This window comes from Pagrus pagrus, assembly GCF_965226575.1.
Source record: "Pagrus pagrus genome assembly, chromosome: 3".
NCBI classification, from domain to species: Eukaryota; Metazoa; Chordata; class Actinopteri; order Spariformes; family Sparidae; genus Pagrus; species Pagrus pagrus.
In genome coordinates this window covers 18,308,700-18,327,232 of record NC_140187.1, presented here as the reverse complement: position 1 = coordinate 18,327,232, position 18,533 = coordinate 18,308,700, and the positions used below count along the sequence as shown (strand labels likewise).

The following is an 18,533-nucleotide window of genomic DNA, read 5'->3' as shown; positions in this document are numbered from 1 at the left end:
AGTACATCCAGATCACAGAGCAATAATGGTTTTATTTGGACGCAGGGGTTTTCAACATCCAGTCAGTGGTATGGTGTACATTACATCACAGGGTTTCAACCAACCAGACACTCATCAACAAACAGCATCACTAGACAAACAATTAAAGAGAAGGTAAACAGTGTGACAGCAACTCACACTCCGGTCCCCACAACACAACTCAGTCTGATGTCCCTTTTGAATATTAACTTAATGTCTTCTCATGTCAGCAGACAAACAGTGTTATCCATTTCAGCACACATTCCAGGAAAGAAAACGCCAGCGTAACATCACATGTAGGGAAAAGGAGAGAGCACCAAGTGCCTCATGACCTCTGCACTGAGAGGGTCCACATCAGTCCCGCTGTTTCCAACAATACTGCAACGATTTTGCTTTGAAAGGGAAAGAGCTGAATGAGAAGAGTTACGGCTCAACCACAGCACAGGCAGTTCACACGGATAAAAACAAAAGAGATGAAGGAAAAATTCTGAGATGACTCTACTGAACTTCACCAGTAGATCGTGTATACAGCAGTATTTTATAACTCTTACTCTTCAGCGATCACCTGAACACAGACAAGCATTTCATGATGATTCTTCAGTAATTCACGAGAGGAATATCTTTACACAACGTAGTCCTTACGGTGGTTTGAGTAGCAATAGAAAGTAAAGATAAAAAAGCAACATCAGTTTATAACAAACATGACAACTAATACAGTTAAAAAAGTAAATATAAAAGTCCAATAAAAATCGATGTTGTGCACAAAAGGCACTCAAATTTTCTGCTCCACTTACACAAGTGTCTATAAATTAAAATAAAATAGTCTAGTTAAATATAACGATGAGAATTCCACCCTTTGAAATGTGTGTTCTTTCTTTGTATTTCAATAAACATATGCACTTTCGTTTGTAAAACTGTCTTCATAGCTTTCAACAGGTGCAAAACTGTAACCAGGACAGACAAACAGAACTGTATGGGTGAGCTTTGTGGTTGTAGTATCAGCTCCAGATCATACTCATAATGCCCATTTAAAGTGATGTAACAAGAGGCAATACCAGCAGGAGCCAGCAGAGGATGTGAGCGCTACATGCTCCTGCTGTAGGAGTCCTCTATCCTCCAGCCCTGGACATTTATAGATCTGTCAGTCTGTGACAAATAAAAAGCAAACAACCCATTGGCAACAGTTTACAGTTATTATCTCAGTACCACTGCAGATTGTACAGACTGACAGTGGATTCAGGACCTGGTTTACATGCTAATATTGAAGTTTCTTTTGCTCAGTCAAGCATTAATCTCTGTTACTTCTATTTTAGCAACTGCAGCAAGCAGCTTAATTCATCCCCATAAATGTTAAGGCCCACTTCTTACAGAAAAAAAAAACATCCAATATCGAATTTATTTGTGCGTTCCACCAAGGCAAGGCACCACATACAGCCATTGATAAACTGCCCCAGGATATGAGTCAGACATTACAGCGCAATACATGCAGAACAGAGCAGGCTCTTTGGGATGCGGATAACAAGGTCTCTGGACCGGGGAGGTACAGTAGATATAAACGCTGAAATGTTCTCTATTTAGTTTTCTTCCTGTATCTATCTGTAACTGTATCTATCAACAGGAAGGAAAGAAACAGCTGTGATATCAGTATGTCACAACATGTACCGTCAGGTTCCTCTGGGTGAGTATCACGTTTTAAATTTGAGGAAGAGGAACTGTCATAGCGAACGTTTCAACATGTCTTATCCAATAATAAAAATCACCAGAATTAGAATTGAAGAGGCAACAGCTCCAGTTTCATGAACTGTGCGCGTCAATGGAGAAAGCGTTTACTTACTCAGCCTTTGTTGTCTGTTCAACAGCAATCAGTTTTCTACAGTACAATTAACCAGATGCGTTCTACTCACACAGTACAAGGTAAATGATCTGAACTCTATTTTACAGCCAAAGAATATGTTTGCACTTTACTAAAGGTGATGAAAAGGTGGATTATGATCTTCACAAGTGCCATTCACAGCCGACCCTTTGCCTTTTTCATTTTAGCCTGTACACGATTAACACTTAAAAAAAATGACTACCTATATTATTATGTACAGGTTTACCACAGGATTCCTACATTAGTTGGTGCATTAGTTTTCTGCATTTCATATACAGGACATAGAAAACACATGGAGACAGCCACGTCAAGTCTGCCCACCGTCCAACCGTACGTGACAATGGGAGGTGACTTGCTTTGTAAAGTTCTGATTAGTAATATCTAATAGTTTATCTTCATGCCGGGATGCTTTTACCTAGAGTACCAATTTGGCAGATTGAAAGTATAACATTTGTTTCACTTTGAAATTAGGTTTCAAACGAATATTTTACGTTTGCTAAAATCCCACATCATTACAAATCTCTCACTGATGCAAATCATTAACATTTTCCGTATTTTCTCCAAACCCTGCATGCAGACGTATATATTGTCACTAAGTTGTTACTTTGCTGAACATCCACTGTGTTATAGTACAAACAGAAAGCATGGCGACTTCAAGTAAGTTTGTATGTACAGCCATAAGGCCTGTGACCTAAATGGTAAACAGACATGGTATTTCAGCCTGAATGTTCACACACCCGTCCAGACTTGGTGTTTCATACACACCAGGAGGAGTGACTGAAACATCCGCTGGACGATGTGTGCCGGGTGGAGACTTAATACCAAATTTCACACAAGTATTGCTTCACTTGCATTCATTGTATCTGAGCAGATTTTTTTTTGTTGAAACTGAGGTAAAACTGAAGTATTCTTATACACATTTTCTGCAGTTAAATCAAGTTTCAAAGAGAGTTGAGCTTTATGCTATCACGCCTCGACAGCTTCTTCCATCACCATGATAACACACTGCAGGCTCGTTTCAGGAGCTTCCTGAATATTAAGTCAGCAGAAAACAGAGGGAAATATCCACATCTGCTTTTCAAACATCAGCACCCATTTCCAAAAGCTTTACAGCCACCCCACCTAACAGATTCCACCTTCGCTACATGGTACCAGACTTATCCCCAGCGTCGCCGGATGCATTCACATTAGAACCAGCAGCTGTGGTGTTACTTGGAAACATCTTTTCTGTGGGAGTTACAGCAGGGCTACCAACTCCTGATGAGCTGGAGCTGCTCGAGCGGTGCTGGGTGGGAGAGGGGCGCACTGGCCTCATGGGTGGGGGACGTAGCTGAGCTCCAGCCAGCCGAGCGGAGAGAGCCGGTTTGAAAGTGGTCATCATCTCAGAGGTGGAGCTGCTGCTGCGCCGCATGGCTGCATCCGGGTCACGGATCATGATGGTGTGCAGCGGGCTGCCGGGCTCAGAGCTGACTGGGTTCTTCATGGGCTCCAGGGTGTCAAGGACCACATCAGGGGCCTGTTTAACGGTGTTCTGTCGTTCCAGCTCACGTAGCTCATGGAGTGCTGTTGTCATGGTCTTCTCTATGTCCTGGGAGATGAGGACACAACAATCAAGAATATTACCCAGTGACACTTACAGGAACATACCCGGTGTGTGCAAGTTTTAGCTTCTTAGGCCTAGTCCACGTGTACACAAGTATTTTTTGAAAAGGCTTTGAATGAGAATGATCTCCGTCTTGATTAGCGTTGTAGTTCCATTTCAGAAATAATCTGTCTCTACTAACACACGACAGCTCATATCACATGATCATTCCCCTACACCAATCACGTGGGAACCAAACAGGAAGCAGATTCTATACTCTGGGTGGCTGGTTGGTTGGTTGGTTGGTTGGTTGGAGAAAATATTATGAATGGTTATATGTTATAGGTACCAGGGCTGTCACCAAGGCAACTGGTAGTTTTTCCTGAGAAAAGGACAAATTGATGAGGCAATGAAACATGATTGGTCTTCACAGAATCCTCCAGAATCATGATATCTTTATTGTCAGCATTTTTTTTTTCTATTTTATCCATGATTGTATTATCAATGTCTGTTGGTGTCTTTCTAAATATAAACAATACAACATCCATTCCATTCCAGTGTACAAACTCAAATACACCACCACAATATCAGAACTCATACTCTGAGTCTGAGCCCCGGTCACCTGAGATCCCCCAGGAGGAGCTGGAAAGTGTTGCTGGGGAGAAGGAGGTCTGGAATACCCTACTAAGCCTGCTGCCTCTGCAACCCAACCCCGGATAAGTGGAAGATAATTGATGGATGGATGGATGGATGGATGGATGGATGGATACTCTCAAGTTCATATTTGCCAGTGATGCTACATACACTGATAAGACCCAATTAGCAAGTAAATGTGGGTGTCAGCTTCATCATTAAAAAAAAATCTAATTTCTTGCACTTCTAGATGTAAATACTGTTTCTGAATATCTTCACCCTGGATTTAGTTTTCCAAAATATCCGCTTTCAGTGACCTAAAATGCCGTTATGTGTGTATGAAAGGCCAGAATGTTTTAAGAAATACCTGTGTATGCATGGACAGGGCCTTAAATACTATATACAGTATACAAGACTAGACAGTGTAAGATTTAGACTATATGGTTTTAATTTTTTCTGCACGTCATTCCCCCTCTCTCTCATCCCCTCTCAAGGCTGTCCGATCAATAAAGCCATGACACGGCCAAAAAATACATAAAAACAGAACATGCAAAACAACTACAGCAGTGTGGTCTTGTTATTGGGCTTCTCTATCAGTTCAACCTTTTTGTTTTTACAACTATGAGATTTTTTATCAACTTGGAACAATGTGAAAATGTTACTTTTGAAACATTTTATTCTATACACTGTATCCTGTTGTGAAAAGATCCATCAGATCCCGTCCGTTCTAGTCAAGCTGAAGTACATTTGATTGTGTTCGGCTCTAATATACTGCAGCCATTAGCCGACGAGGAGAATCTGGTGCCGAACCTTCAGTGCTCTTGTTATTCAGCTCCAGGCCTCAGCGTCCTTGAGGTGTGTCTATCTTGCAGCTGCAGTCTGGCCCTGACATTTACTCCTGGCCCCAGCTGCTGCTTTCAGACTGACAGCTACATCAGGGACCTCGGCTCTACACCAACTCTTTCCAATCGGCTTATATGCTATAATTACCTGACACTTCATATCAAGAACTGAGACCATTGAGCATATATATATATATATATATATATATATATACACATATATATATACTGTTTATGTGTGTGTTTTTATATATATATATATATATATGTAAACAAATCAACCCAAAAGAGAACACTTTCTCATCCTTACCTCAGCCAGAGCTTCAGTCTCCAGTGATTTATGATCCCCGAGGCTGCTGTGACGAGTGGCCCCTGGAACCGGTCTCAGCGGGTGACCCTCAGGATAGGCCTTCCTGTCTGGGTAGTTAATGCTTCCAGCACTGCCAAAAGTGCCAAGGCGCCTCTTTTCTGGGCTCTCCATTCGACCCTTGCTGATGGACACCTTGTGAGGGCTGCTGGGACAGGCTGCAGCCCTTGGCGGAGTGTCAGCCACTCTGGTTGGGCTGTGGGTGTCTGCGCCACTCCGACGACGCGGGATTGCAGCTCCATCGGACCGTAACCTTACCCTGTGGAGAGGGATCAGAGAGAGATCAGACCGAAGAGCAAACTCATCAATAGCATCACCAGAACTTTTAAAATCAAGGAAGTTGTTAATCTTAATTGTATCCACCTCCCCATGACTCCTCCAAAGTTGTAATCAGGTGACTGTTCACATGGTGACGGGGCATCATTTTTGGATGAACCCTTATCATCCAGCAGTGGTCCGCTGCTTGCTTCACTATCTGCTTTCTGGCTGAGGTTATCTGAGAAAGCATCATCCCTGAAAGAGCAGAGACAACAAGTAAGAAATACTGAATGTAACTTCATTCAAGAGTAGTCTATTACAGTGTTGTCAGCTTCACTGATGATGCTGTTACTCACAGGTCTTGTACTACAATGTACTGATGGGGGATGAGGCCATCTACGCCGTTGTGGCGGCCCTCCCACCAGTCCTCAGATGCCCGATGATACAGAAGCAGGGAGGCTCCCTTCTTGAAGGACAGCTCCCTGGGAGTGCGTCCCACATAGTCAAACTTAGCGATGGCTTCGATCTGTTCAACCTCTGAAAACATAAACAGACAAAGAAATTGTCTACAAAAAAATTACCTCATGGACCCCAACATGGCTACCATCATCTTGAAGGTACATATAAGGCAGTCTCCTTCCTGACCTGATCAACATCATTTACAATCCTGACTATTATTAGGTGCATTAAGTACAAATACAAACAATCTGTGACGTGTAAATGGCACTTTCAAAACATGTGTGGTCATATTGTACTGAAAACAACTATATATGCAATATTATAATTATAAATCAGATGTTTGCAATTATTTAATTGTAGCCTAAATAATTATTGAATTAGTGATTGTATGACAAACAACCTAAACTGTTTTAACATGTTGTATGGAAAATAACTATTTTAGGTTACATCAACTCTGATGAAAGCAGATTTTTGCCTAAATTTAACAGAAAACCTAGTCTTGTCTGCAGTGTTTTTAACAAGCCAGCCAGCAGGGGTCAGTCAGAGTTAACCGTATGCTTAACTTCATGGGTTTGTATTTTGCAAAAACCTCCCAGATTGGTGTAAAGACAGTTACAGTGAGAGTGGATGAACATGAAAAGCAATTCTGTTCAGATTTGGTTTCAATTATAAAGTAATGAAAATATAAAAGGTATCTTCATCACAACATGGTTGCTTAGTTCTCAATTTAGCTCAAACATGTTTTTCTTCCATGAAAACGGGACTACTGCCAGAGGACACCGACTGAACCGACTACAGAAACTGCAGTGCAACACCGGAGCCTTTGTTGTCCTCTCCAAGTAAGAGAAGAGAGAGGAAGGGTCCACAGCACTCATTACAAACACAGCCAACAGCGCAGATGAAGCTCAGAGATACAGTCACCCCAGTCTGACCTGACACACTCCGTACTTCACAGACCTGTTCGCTGACAGCACAGGAGATATTATTCCATGTGTTCTCTGTGTTTTGGCTTTTGTGCCTGGCCCAGTTATGCATTCAAAGCTCAGAGGAGAATTGGGGAAATACTGCACAAAGGAGAAAGTCCCAGGAGAATTGCTGACTAACACTGAACAAAGCGAGCAGAGCGAGCAGGGGAGGAGGGAGAGGAGGAGACACACACACACACACACACACACACACACACACACAAAGACAGATCAAAGAGGCCGTGCTGCATGCCAACACTGTTTACTCAACTTGCCTTCAGCTTCCAAACATCACATAAGCCTTTGCAATCGTAAGCTGCTGCAGCCCAAACCTCACTCACCTCTCAGTTAAAAGCACTTAATGAAAAAGATCAGTCTGTACCAGCGTCTTTCTTACTCACAAAGACTTCTAAAGTCACATCACATACAGCATATTCTCATGTGTAACCCATGTAATACTATTTGCTAAGATGTGAACTTCCCCTTGATGATCAAATAACCAGGAAGTTGTTTCATATTTGTCTCTGACACAATTAGGGAATTAGCCGCTCCTCGACTGGGGCTGTTGCAAAACTGCTGTCAATACTTAATAGATAACTGAAGTGGTTCTTACAAGCCTAAATGTAAACTGTAGTGCCAAAGAAAATAATGCTAACATCTTCCTCTAGCTCTGATATTGACTGCATTGCACACAGGCAAGGTCAGCAGTTCACTTTGCTATTAATATTAGATGCAGTAAATCAGGAAAAATGGCCTGTGTGAAGAAACAAGATTAAGAACCATACTGCAGCTGCAGGCTGTATTTAGGCACAGTGCTGCTTGAGCTAAATCCTAAAGTTAGCCTGCCAACGTGCTCAAAATAGCGATAATATTTAATGTTTTATGTTCACCATCTTAGTTTAGTGAAACTCTGCCAATTAGCACGAAAAACAAAACACAGCAACAGAGCCTAATGGGTATATTATAAGTTTTGCAGGTATTTGGCCATGAAGCAAAGAATTGGACACATCTAATTTTTGACTTGAGGATGGCTCGGATGGCAAGTCACAGGGATCACCAAAGTTGTTATAATTTATCCTGAGGGGACCATGAATATCTGGAATAACCCTTTTGCACCCACTACACACATCACTAAAGCCAAGTATCACCCATCCAGTTTTTGCCATCACTGGGAAAGGGCACAATCTGCATTTATTCCCACATCCAATAAGTCTGCAGCAGTCATGGGTGTTTATTCCAGAGTTTTTGTGATGTCAAACATGAAACACTACAAAAATACAAAAAGTCAAACTCGTCTGCTGGCAATGGGAGGAGAGTCAATCGCATATTTTTAGGCATGGACGCACTAATTCTATCCATCCAATTGCTATCAGGACATTTCAAATGTCAACATGCTGGTGGTGCTAGAGGTAAAGTCAGAAGATCAGAAGTCCGAATGATTCATCCTCTGGGAACCATGAATGCCCATACCCAATTTCATGCCAATCTATCAAATATTTGTTGAGATATGGGACCGCTGTATGACTTAAAACACACAAGGGTAATACAAATGCTCCTTCATAAAAGATGATTACTGACCTTCATCACTGGTGTGTGGTTCAGTTCCATTGTCAGCCTCATCAATAGTTCCTGGTTCACTGTGGGGGCTGTCGCTGTGGGAGCAAACGGAAAGCAAGAACTGATATGTAGACACTGGAGCTTGAAGGTGTAAGCAGCTGGTAAAACAACACAAGTTAGAAACAGAACTGTAGTCTCAACACAACTGTACTTTGCTTACATGTTGACTGCCCGGTCTAGCCAATACTCACCAGTATTCATCTCCCCCTGTCATGCACTTTTCATACACTGGGCCGTCCAGCTCGCGTAGACTGGGAAAGATAAGTTCATTGTGGATGATGATGGTCTTGATGACCTCATTGACATGGGCCTGGCATGATACAGGATCCTGTCCGTCTGGGATAGGCATCAGGGTTGGACCGAAGCAGATCGCCAGATTGTATGAGTCCATCATGTTCTCGTCACTGTACTGGGAGAGACTGAGGGACAGGACAGGTCAGCATAAATACCGTATGTATAGATTATGTTGTTTTCTAATATTAGTCTGTGTAGTACAAAACCTGTGAATTAAATTGTGAATGATAAGAATTCAATCCTGTTTTGTAGTTTTGCGCTCATGCTACCCTTCTGTTGATTTTTTGGCCACTTGGGGACAGCAGAAGCAAGCTGTGAACACAATACTGGCATATTAGCTCCTTTTTTAAGTGAATTTGGCAAATGTGTGAGCAAATAGTTGCTTCTTTACCCATCCAGCAGACATGAGCAACATTATCATTTAATTGGAGTCATGTATCCCTCCTTATATCTCGGTTTTTCGGTCCCTACCAACTCTTAATGGAAGTGTGTGCTCCACTATGGTCACCAGTTAGTTGCTAAGTTTGTTTGTCGTTTGTTGCTGGGCAGATCCCTGGTTTTTAGAGTTTTCTTGCTGAAAAAGATGCCTTCTGATGCTAAAAATGAGACTGAACCAGAGGAGAAAATCTGTGAGCCTAGATGGACACTACTGGTTGGTTTGTCAGCAGGATTACACAAAAACTACTGAACAGATTTCCAAAATAACTTGGACAGATGATGGTTCTTGGCCCAGAATAGTCATGTAGTCCATTGTTGAAATAGAAATATTGATTTTAGCTGCTTTAAGTTATTAAATATTTGAATGCCTTGTAGTATCTAGCAGACACCTCTTACAGAGTCAACAGCTTCAACTGAATTCAGTTTTGACGTACAGTATTACATGCTTCATGGCACAGCTTAGTTAGACATTTGCATAAATAGCACTCTGATCAGCCAACCACTTCAACAAATCGACTTAGCCGGCACATGCCACAACCCACTCTTGGTAACCAAATCATGCAGTGCTGCAAGAGGAAGTCACAATCAGTCCTCTCACATTATCAACGAGCTGAGGCTGAGCAGTAAAGCCACAGCTGGAACAGCTCCAACAGTCAGTGGGGTTATAAAAGAGCAGGGGTATGAAATCAAACGCTATGTTCTGCAGGCAAGCCCAGTAAAAGGAGCATTAATAACATCCATTATCAGAGGACAGGTATACTGCTCCAGTGAGGCATGAGTTTCCGAGACCATAAATAACTTGGATCTTTTCACCTGTTGTCTGTGTTTGTGCAACATGGATTTTCTTCAGTATAATTAAATGTACATACAGTATAAGTTAAATTTAAAGTTGCTCTAAGTGAAGAAATTGTTGTGGTATCCCTGCCCACTTTATCCAATCAGAACAGAGACCTGCACAAAGAGGCGGTCCTGTCTGCTTGTGAACACGCAGAGGGCAGGATCCTGCTGTTTGCTGCTATGTTTGGTTATCATTGCTGCACGTATATGTGGTGACATGGAGAGGAGGGAGGGGATTGCTAACTGCAAAACAGTCAGGAAGTTAGCTAAAATGGCAACAATGCTTAGAGCACCTTTATGGTTTACTCACATCACTACAGTAGTTAACATCAAATACACCAGGACCTGTGGCTTAAAATGTAAACATGTGAGAGCCATACTCACTGATTGAGAAAAGCGAAAAGGTATCTCATGACGATGATGATGGTGCGAGGAAGCGTCACAACAATCTGTTGGATGTGGTGCGCTCTCTCAGCTCCAGACTCCAGCTCTGAAACACAAGAAGGATAATAGAGAGGTGTAACAGCCGCGGTTTATACTGCAATAAATGGGAGACAAATATGGCTTTTAAACTTTTATATACATGGGCACTGATCCTACAACAACACTGTCAGCTAGAATATAATATAAACCAGATCCCAGCGAGGAAAATTGATCAAACCGAGCAAAAGCAAGAGGCAGAGGAGATTCTGAAGGCTGTTATTTGACACTTTAATAGATGCCCCCTCGTGCCTTTCACCAGACCCCGAAGGCACACTGAGTGATCAAACTATTACTGTAGAAACAGCGGGGAAATGGTTCTGTGGTGAACTCGCACACGGCAGACTGATGTGGCCCATGCTCTCCTCTTCCTACTGGCTTTCTGTTAAATATCAGACAGAGAGAGCCCTGGTGATAAGATTGCTTCCATGTGCTGCACCACATGCCTTTCTCTTCTGCAGTGGGTTTCGAACAAACTGCAAGGTGAGTTTTCTCTTTCCTTTTTCTGACAAATCTGCTCAGACTGTGATGGCCGCAGTGCGTGACTTACTGATGGTGGAGATGAAGTCCAGGAAGCGCTCCTTTGGGAAGAGAGGGTTCTCCAGTCCTCTGAAGTACAGCTTCAGCACCCCTGCCACTGAGTTGATATCGTGGTCATTCTGGTCATCAATCAGGGGGTCCTCACCTGATGAAGATGAATGTGTGTGTTAAAAAGTGTGTCGAAATCTAGTTTATGTATTTGTGACATGAAAAAGGGGGATATAATGCATATTCCTTTGACTCACCTCTCTCGAATGAGTTTTTAATATCGTTGACTTCCACCTGTGATCCCGGCACACGAAATATTCCCTGCTGCTGCAAGCCTGAAAGAAATACAACCCAGAATTTAAAGATTCATAGTTACGCTAGCTCCCATTATCTCCAAACCCCAGTGCCAGCTTCATGAAAAGCCAATTGGAAACACATAACACAGAGCAGGAAATGTAATCTAGTAATAAAAGGGGAGATGCGTATTTTTCCATGAGAGGGCCCCTCAGTGAGGCTGCAGCATATGGTTCCAGTTAGAGGGCTCCTAATCAGTTTTCTGGAGTTTCATTAGGTCCAGATCCAGGGGAAAGGCCTGCAGGCTACAGCAATGAGCCGAAGACAGATGTGAAGGTAGACAGGGAGGAGTTATAAAGAGAGAGGGGAGGAAGGGTGGCTGAACTCACTAAACAAAGACCGATGGGACTTTCAAAACTCTCTGTGTGTGATCTATTGTTATGAGCTTGTCAAATTACTGGCAGGCAGCTGAGTGCCTTGGAGACAAAGGTGGCGAGGAGAGCAGGTCAGTCTCTGTACCTGCGGCTATTTGTGGAAATAGATGACCTCGTCCAAAAGCTGCTGTCAATTCATATGAGGCCGTAGGAGTTTTCAAAGGACTCTGTAGTTTGCTTTCTTTGTCTGCCCTTTCATTCAAGGAGTAGTTGCCACAGCGGCATAATGCCAGACTCACCGTATAGATTGATGTATCTGATACAGCTCTCGACAACAAGTGGGATTGGTTGACCTGAATCCTGCAATGCAATCATGATGAAATACATGAATAAATACAGAAAAGACAAGACAAAAAATTGCAAGAAATAAAATGAGACTAAAAGTAGAGCCCAACTGTTATGGATCCTATCACAGATATATTGCCATCGACCTACATATTGTCCGGTAAAAAAACTTTTTCCTTTCCTACAGAACATAATGTAGATAAAAAATTGTGAGGTAATGTATAATTGCTAAAATTTCAACGTAGTTTATTGTGTTGGTGCTGAAGTCATTTAGACCATAACGTTTTTTTCTTTCTAATTCATGTTAAAGGAGACCTATTGTGCGTTTGTTTTATATGTTCTTGTGCACGTAAAATATCCTGAAAGCTAAAAAGGTCAAAGTCCGGACTAACAGAAGCTCTTCATTCCCACAGAAAACACTGCTCCTGAAACGCCTCGTCAGTAGTCTCTCCTTTAATTCTGTGACTTTGTGACATCAAATTACATCACAGAGTCGAACATTTGCATAATTTATGCCTAGCAGCTAGTAAGAATTTATTTAGCACAACTGCTCTGTTGTTATTATCGGTGCTGGGTCAGGCGTGAGTGAGGAGACCAATCAGAGCAGCGTGGGTATTCAGGAGGGGGTTGGCCTTAAAGAGACAGGAGCTAAAACAGAGCGTTTCAGGCAGAGGGGGAATACAGAGCTGCAGCACTGTACAGTATGAGAAAACGGATGTGTTTTTTGAGCATTAAAGCATGTAAACCTACTGTGTTTTAGTAATAACCCAAAACAAAATTATAATTCTGAATATGAGCATTATATGTCTCCTTTAATTAAAGACGTGCAAGACAGGACAATTCAAATACTCCTTTTTTACAAAATCTAATATACATTTATTAAGCAAATCCAATGGGCATTTCAAAACACACAAAACACAAGAAATTGCAATTAACAACCTGATGTCACAGAATACATACAGAAAATTAGCAGCATGCAAGTGTAGCTCCAGCAGTAGTATATTTTCTACTATTAGTTTAAATGTTATAGTGCCCTTGTGCCCTGACCTATACTCTCGAACAACAGAGGTACCTGAATGCGGGTACGGGCATTCCTTCTTCCTCTGGGACAGAAAGCAGCAAGGCACAAAGTAGCAGAGGAAGCAGAGAAGCACAAAGTTAGAAAAGCTCAGATAACAAATGACCCCTGTGGAGGTTAAAGAAGGCTAAGCAAAGGGACCGGCGATAGGAAAGCTGCAGAGATGCAGTTGAGGGTTGGATGCAGTGAGGGACAAAGCAGACCCACTGCTGTCTCCTGCCTCTCAGTCGTCTACAGGGCGACTGGATTTAGAAATAAAGCCAGAGATGGTAAATTGTTCTGGAGGGGAAAAAAGAGACAGCTGACTGCAGCTCTGTCTGCACTGGCAGAGCCACGGAAGGGAGGAGGAGGATTAGAGGTTAAACAGAGGCGTTATATCATGATCAAGGGCAGCTGGAAGAGGGAGGAACAGAAGGCCAAAGTGAGGAAGAGAATGAGAGCGAAGGCTCAAGCTGCCTTCCCCTCCTGTTCCACAAGGGCCGCTCAGTCACACACCACCACCACAGGGTACCTTGATGAAGGTCTCCATATTGCCGTTAAACAGCTTATGGTTATACATGGAGCGAGGCCTAGGCTTCCGCATTTTCTGTGGTTTAGGGGGAAGTGTGGGGGGCCTGGGAGATGATGGACAAAGGGAAAAAAACACCATATTCTGTAAAAACGGTTGAACCAAACAGAGGTTCAAAAGCAGGAAAAACAGCAAAAAACCTGTTGTTTCAGTAAAGTGATGGAAAAAGAGAAGAATCTTTAAAAAGCTGAGAAAAAGCCAAAGTGAGATGTCTCATTAACGAGGTCTTTGATCATTAAAAATTGGCCTTTTAATTCATACTGAGGGGTCTGGATCTTCAGTAAAAACACTTCTGAACTTACTCAAATCAAAGCAGAGATTAATGAACTGAAGCTAGCAATTCATGCTAATCATACCATATATAAATGCATGTTGGAACTCATAATTACAGGATTTCTCACTAGAAATACATGTTTCCTGTGTCATTCAATGAATAATATATATATAAATGCAAAAAGGCTGTAAATGTCTTATCCAACATTACAACATAACGCCTGCATATGTATGAAACATGCAAGCACAACTTATTTTGACAAGTTAAGTGAGATGCAGCTGAAAGTCGTTTTATTATTTATGAAGATCCTTTATGTAAGAGAGCAACAGCATGCGTGTGCGAGCATGCACTTATGGAAAGTACAACATAAACTACAAATACGTGGCTAAGTCATGCCAATTAACATACATTTTATGTTTATAAAACATAATGAGCGTGGCCTTTGTTTAGACACTGACTGACATTCAATGACTGCAGTATTTAAAACCATGCATTGTAATCATAAATAATATATTCAGTACATATAACATATGATTTGTATTTTTTTTTATAATTTCAGGGTGCAGTATGTTAGTACTGGGCACCTGTCGAATTCATACTCAAAACAAATAGGGGGGCAGCAAACTGTATCACCAGAATAACCGCTAACTGCTGCCAACTGTAGCTGCAGTTAGCTAGTTAGCTCAGCCCAGGCGGTGACTGTGGAGTGTTGGTGTTTACATAGCTAGCACAGGAGTAATAAAAAAAATAGCGTGCTAACGTCAGTAAATATCTCTTCGATGTAATACATAGATAACTTCAAATCTGTTATTCCTACACTACATTTTCAATGTTTACAAAAAAAAACCTTTAAATAAAATCTAACAACGTCAAAAAATGGTACAAGCAGATGCTTCATGACCGAAAGGCAGGAATTTCAAAGGACACCGTACCTTGTGGTTCCACACTCGGCCCTTTCCCCTGTGGAAAAACAAAACACAAGAGGGACGTGTTAAATCTTTGTTGTGCGTATTATACAGACTGCAGTGGCCACCGTCACTGAAGGGTTTGATGAGAGACAACATGACTATTGAGAGAACGATGAATGGAGCAGTGCTAACACCATTCATCGGACAAAGCCATTGAGCAGTCATCGCTGAAAACCTCAGGGGAGCCAGAGGACCCCGTGGGGTTATAGACCTCCTCTCAGCGGAGCAAAGAAAAGGGGGTGGTGACGGCTGCAGTGTGTATATGTTGGGGAGGGAGGGGTCCATCAGTTGTGACACTGAGCAATGTCTGTGCTGGTTCACTGAGCCTTTTGTTGTGGGTTTTCAACAACACACGCACATGTTATAGGCGTATACACTGAGGATTTTTAAAGAAAACAGCCAAACTCAGCTATACCATAACAGACATCCTTAAAACAGGGAATAACCGCTTGGATGACCCTGCTTTTGTTTATGAACTGAGAGTAATTAAGAGATTATCTTTGTCTGCCAGTGACTGCATCAACTGGACGGGAGTCAATATACAAAAAAAAGCAAAAAAAAAAAAAGCAACAATGGCACCAAAGCATTCCAACATTATTTCTTTACTCCAGCTAACAATGGACAGAAAGAGCAAAGGCTAACCCATTTCTCAACACATCATTCTGGCAGATGGGACGCGTCCTCTGGAGCATTCATGTGAAGAAACAACAGCACATTTCCCAGACATCATTCCTCTGAGTGATAGCCCCATCTACCTCTGACCACCCAACCTCAAAATTACACCCAGTTTCTCAAGCATGAGCAAAGAAAGTCTATGTTGATTTTCTTCTAATTTTATATCCAAAAGTGCCAGCGCACCCTCAGGAATTGAGAGCTTTTCATACAAACATAAAAGGTGACAAGCACAAATCAAATTCACTGAACAAGGGAATTGGTGTCTCCTGAACGGGGAAACGAGGGCTGGCAGATATCCTGGCACCATCTTGTCTGGCGCCAATGCTTGACATTATGTTTTTATTAATACATGCAGCAAGATGCAAACGCCATGTGGCACCCACCAGTCTCATCTTGTTCCCTCTGTCACGCCCGTAAACCAACACGCACATACACAGGCACGCTATTTTGGGTGTGAAGCAACGAGCTAATGAGCACGACCCAGCCCTGATTGATCACCTGAATAATTAAACATGGGTGGTACCTGGAGACACCATATGCCATGTTCATAGACTCTCAGCTGCTCCACCGTGGACACACAAACAGATCTGTCCAGAGATTAATATGAACTATAACGGGAGTGTTTATGAGTGTTAAAGAATGCAGTTCGCCGCAGAGCTCAGGGGGAATCACAAGGGCGTCTTAAAAGCTCCGCAGAGCAAAATCATTTCTAAGTAAGACTTGATTCAAAGGTGTGAAATCTGAAAATATGCATGTGTGTCACAAGGCCTCAGCTGTCTGCGCCTGATGCCTTTTTCTATTAGCTGAACCTCTGATGCAGGAGCAGCTGCAGAAACGGGCCCTGGTCTGGTCCTGCTGATTGATTGGGCATAAACTGTTCACGGCTGAGGTGACAAGGGGACCCCTGGGGGAGGGAGGGGCGGAGGGAAGCCTTTCCCTTACATCCTGGAAATGGAAACCCTCCCTGCGGCTATGGCGTACAGAGACTGACCGGTAATGCTTTAACCGATGGAGATAAGTAGAATGGGGAAATGGATACCTCAAAGTAGACATGATCTGCTTTTGGTGTGATAGTTTTCTATTTGAATATTAACTCTCATTTCCTCATTTTCCTTCCAGCTTCCTTAAAACTAAAATCATTGTCTTTGTAGTCTTCTATACCTCATTCTCTGCTGCTTTTTAGATAAGACCTGCATCCTATAACCATGAAGGCAGCGATTTTCACGGAGCTGTGGCCAGCTCCTGAGACAAAACACAAAGTCAGGTGCATGCTATTATATAGTTACAGTTGACCTCAAAATCAAAAATACTGTACATATTTCTACTCTTACCTGTACTGCTATTTATCCATCTAGATTATTTAGGTGTGAGTTGTTGAGATATCATCTGTGGAGATGTCTGATGTGATGGAACTAGATGGCACTCGGCTTGTGGAAAAACAGGAATGACTGTCAACTTTATTTTGACCGTGTCACTACACAAAAGTAACATGTGCATCTACTCATGGATGAGAGGCTAGCTTATTAAACTAATTTTAGTTGAGCCAAGGATGACGCGATTAGTGTTTACATCCTGCGCTTGAGAGGAAGCTTGAGCCTCTTGTCCATGAGTAGATGCTCTCTTCCGTCTGCGTGGTGATACCGTTGGCAGGTAGGCATGGGGCGATATGAAAATGTCATGTCTCCTGAATAACATAATTCTTGATATTGTTCCGATATTTATCAAAATATACCTAAAATGAACAAATAAAAATAGCACTAAAACATTGTTGAGAAACAAAAGTATTTTTTATTGCATCACAGACACACATCTACTGCCTAACGTTAGCCGGCTAGCGTGATGTTAACAGTAGCTAGCTAGGGTTAGCAACGTTAGCTAATGCAACAAACTGTCAACCACTAAAGGGGGCAGATGATTCGAACAACAGTGGCGTTGTGATGTGAATGCAACAGAAGTGGGAGATTAAATGCCACATTTAGTCTGAATGTTATCAATACAAATTTTAAATGAGGTAATCATATATGACAAGATCCTCCTGCATAAATAAAGGATAAATAAGTGGTGGGCACCTTATCTCCCTGTCGTTCTTACATTTATTTCCACACACAAGATTGAACTGTTTTTGTGGGGTTACAGTGGGCAAGTAGAGCCTTCGTTCATGGTAACAGGTTTAGGATTTTGGAATGACTGGAAACGTGTGGGCTTCCCTTTGTTGCAATTAAAAATATCTCAGGCCGTCAAGACGGGAGTGTATTTGTTGAGCTACACAGCTTTTCCAAGTCACTCATGTGACGATATTCAAGATTATCCCGTGAATGGAAATTCACCATGATTAACTTATCCTGGGTGTTTTTGTTGTGATCTCAAAAATAAAAAAAATATTCCGTCCACTTTATCGAGGGATGTAGTTCAGTCTAAAGAAAATAGCTCCTACATGAAACTGCTCACAATGAGGATTATCTGGTGCCATCTAGTTATGTAGTGAACTACTGCCATCTAGTTACATTACATTCGAGAATTTTGGGTGAACTGTCCCTTTAAAAGACAGATGAAGAGAAGAGACTCCTTACCTTCACCCAGCGTCTGCTTCAGTAAGTCATGCTTGGCCTGCAGCTTAATGATGAGGTTACTGCCATTCAGGTACTCCTTGAATTTCTACAGAGAGAGACGGAGGAAACGGAGAGTGAGCAGCAGCACTAATCCAATATAACATGAGCCCAGTCAAACATTCAGCGTCAATTCAGCTCAAATCAGCAATCCAATCTG

The 18,533-nt window shown here is 42.1% G+C and overlaps 1 protein-coding gene across 2 annotated transcripts in view; it reads right to left on the bottom strand.

Annotated features, from left to right (window-relative positions):
* Window positions 1–12: 12 nt before the first annotated feature.
* Window positions 13–18,533, bottom strand: part of srgap3 (SLIT-ROBO Rho GTPase activating protein 3) — a 69,955-nt gene continuing 51,434 nt past the window's right edge. Inside the window, exons 10-22 of one of the 2 annotated variants that reach the window (XM_084348137.1) lie at window positions 18,338–18,422; window positions 15,057–15,084; window positions 13,794–13,896; window positions 12,159–12,219; window positions 11,449–11,526; window positions 11,214–11,348; window positions 10,568–10,673; window positions 8,806–9,033; window positions 8,576–8,649; window positions 5,930–6,110; window positions 5,679–5,828; window positions 5,259–5,574; window positions 13–3,479 (exon numbers count right to left, since the gene is read on the bottom strand). In XM_084348137.1, coding sequence (XP_084204263.1) covers window positions 3,033–3,479; window positions 5,259–5,574; window positions 5,679–5,828; window positions 5,930–6,110; window positions 8,576–8,649; window positions 8,806–9,033; window positions 10,568–10,673; window positions 11,214–11,348; window positions 11,449–11,526; window positions 12,159–12,219; window positions 13,794–13,896; window positions 15,057–15,084; window positions 18,338–18,422 — 1,992 coding nt within the window. In that variant the 3' untranslated portion in view covers window positions 13–3,032. Of the gene's footprint in view, window positions 3,480–5,258; window positions 5,575–5,678; window positions 5,829–5,929; window positions 6,111–8,575; window positions 8,650–8,805; window positions 9,034–10,567; window positions 10,674–11,213; window positions 11,349–11,448; window positions 11,527–12,158; window positions 12,220–13,276; window positions 13,308–13,793; window positions 13,897–15,056; window positions 15,085–18,337; window positions 18,423–18,533 lie in introns of both variants that reach the window. The other variant, XM_084348138.1, reaches the window with a different exon arrangement.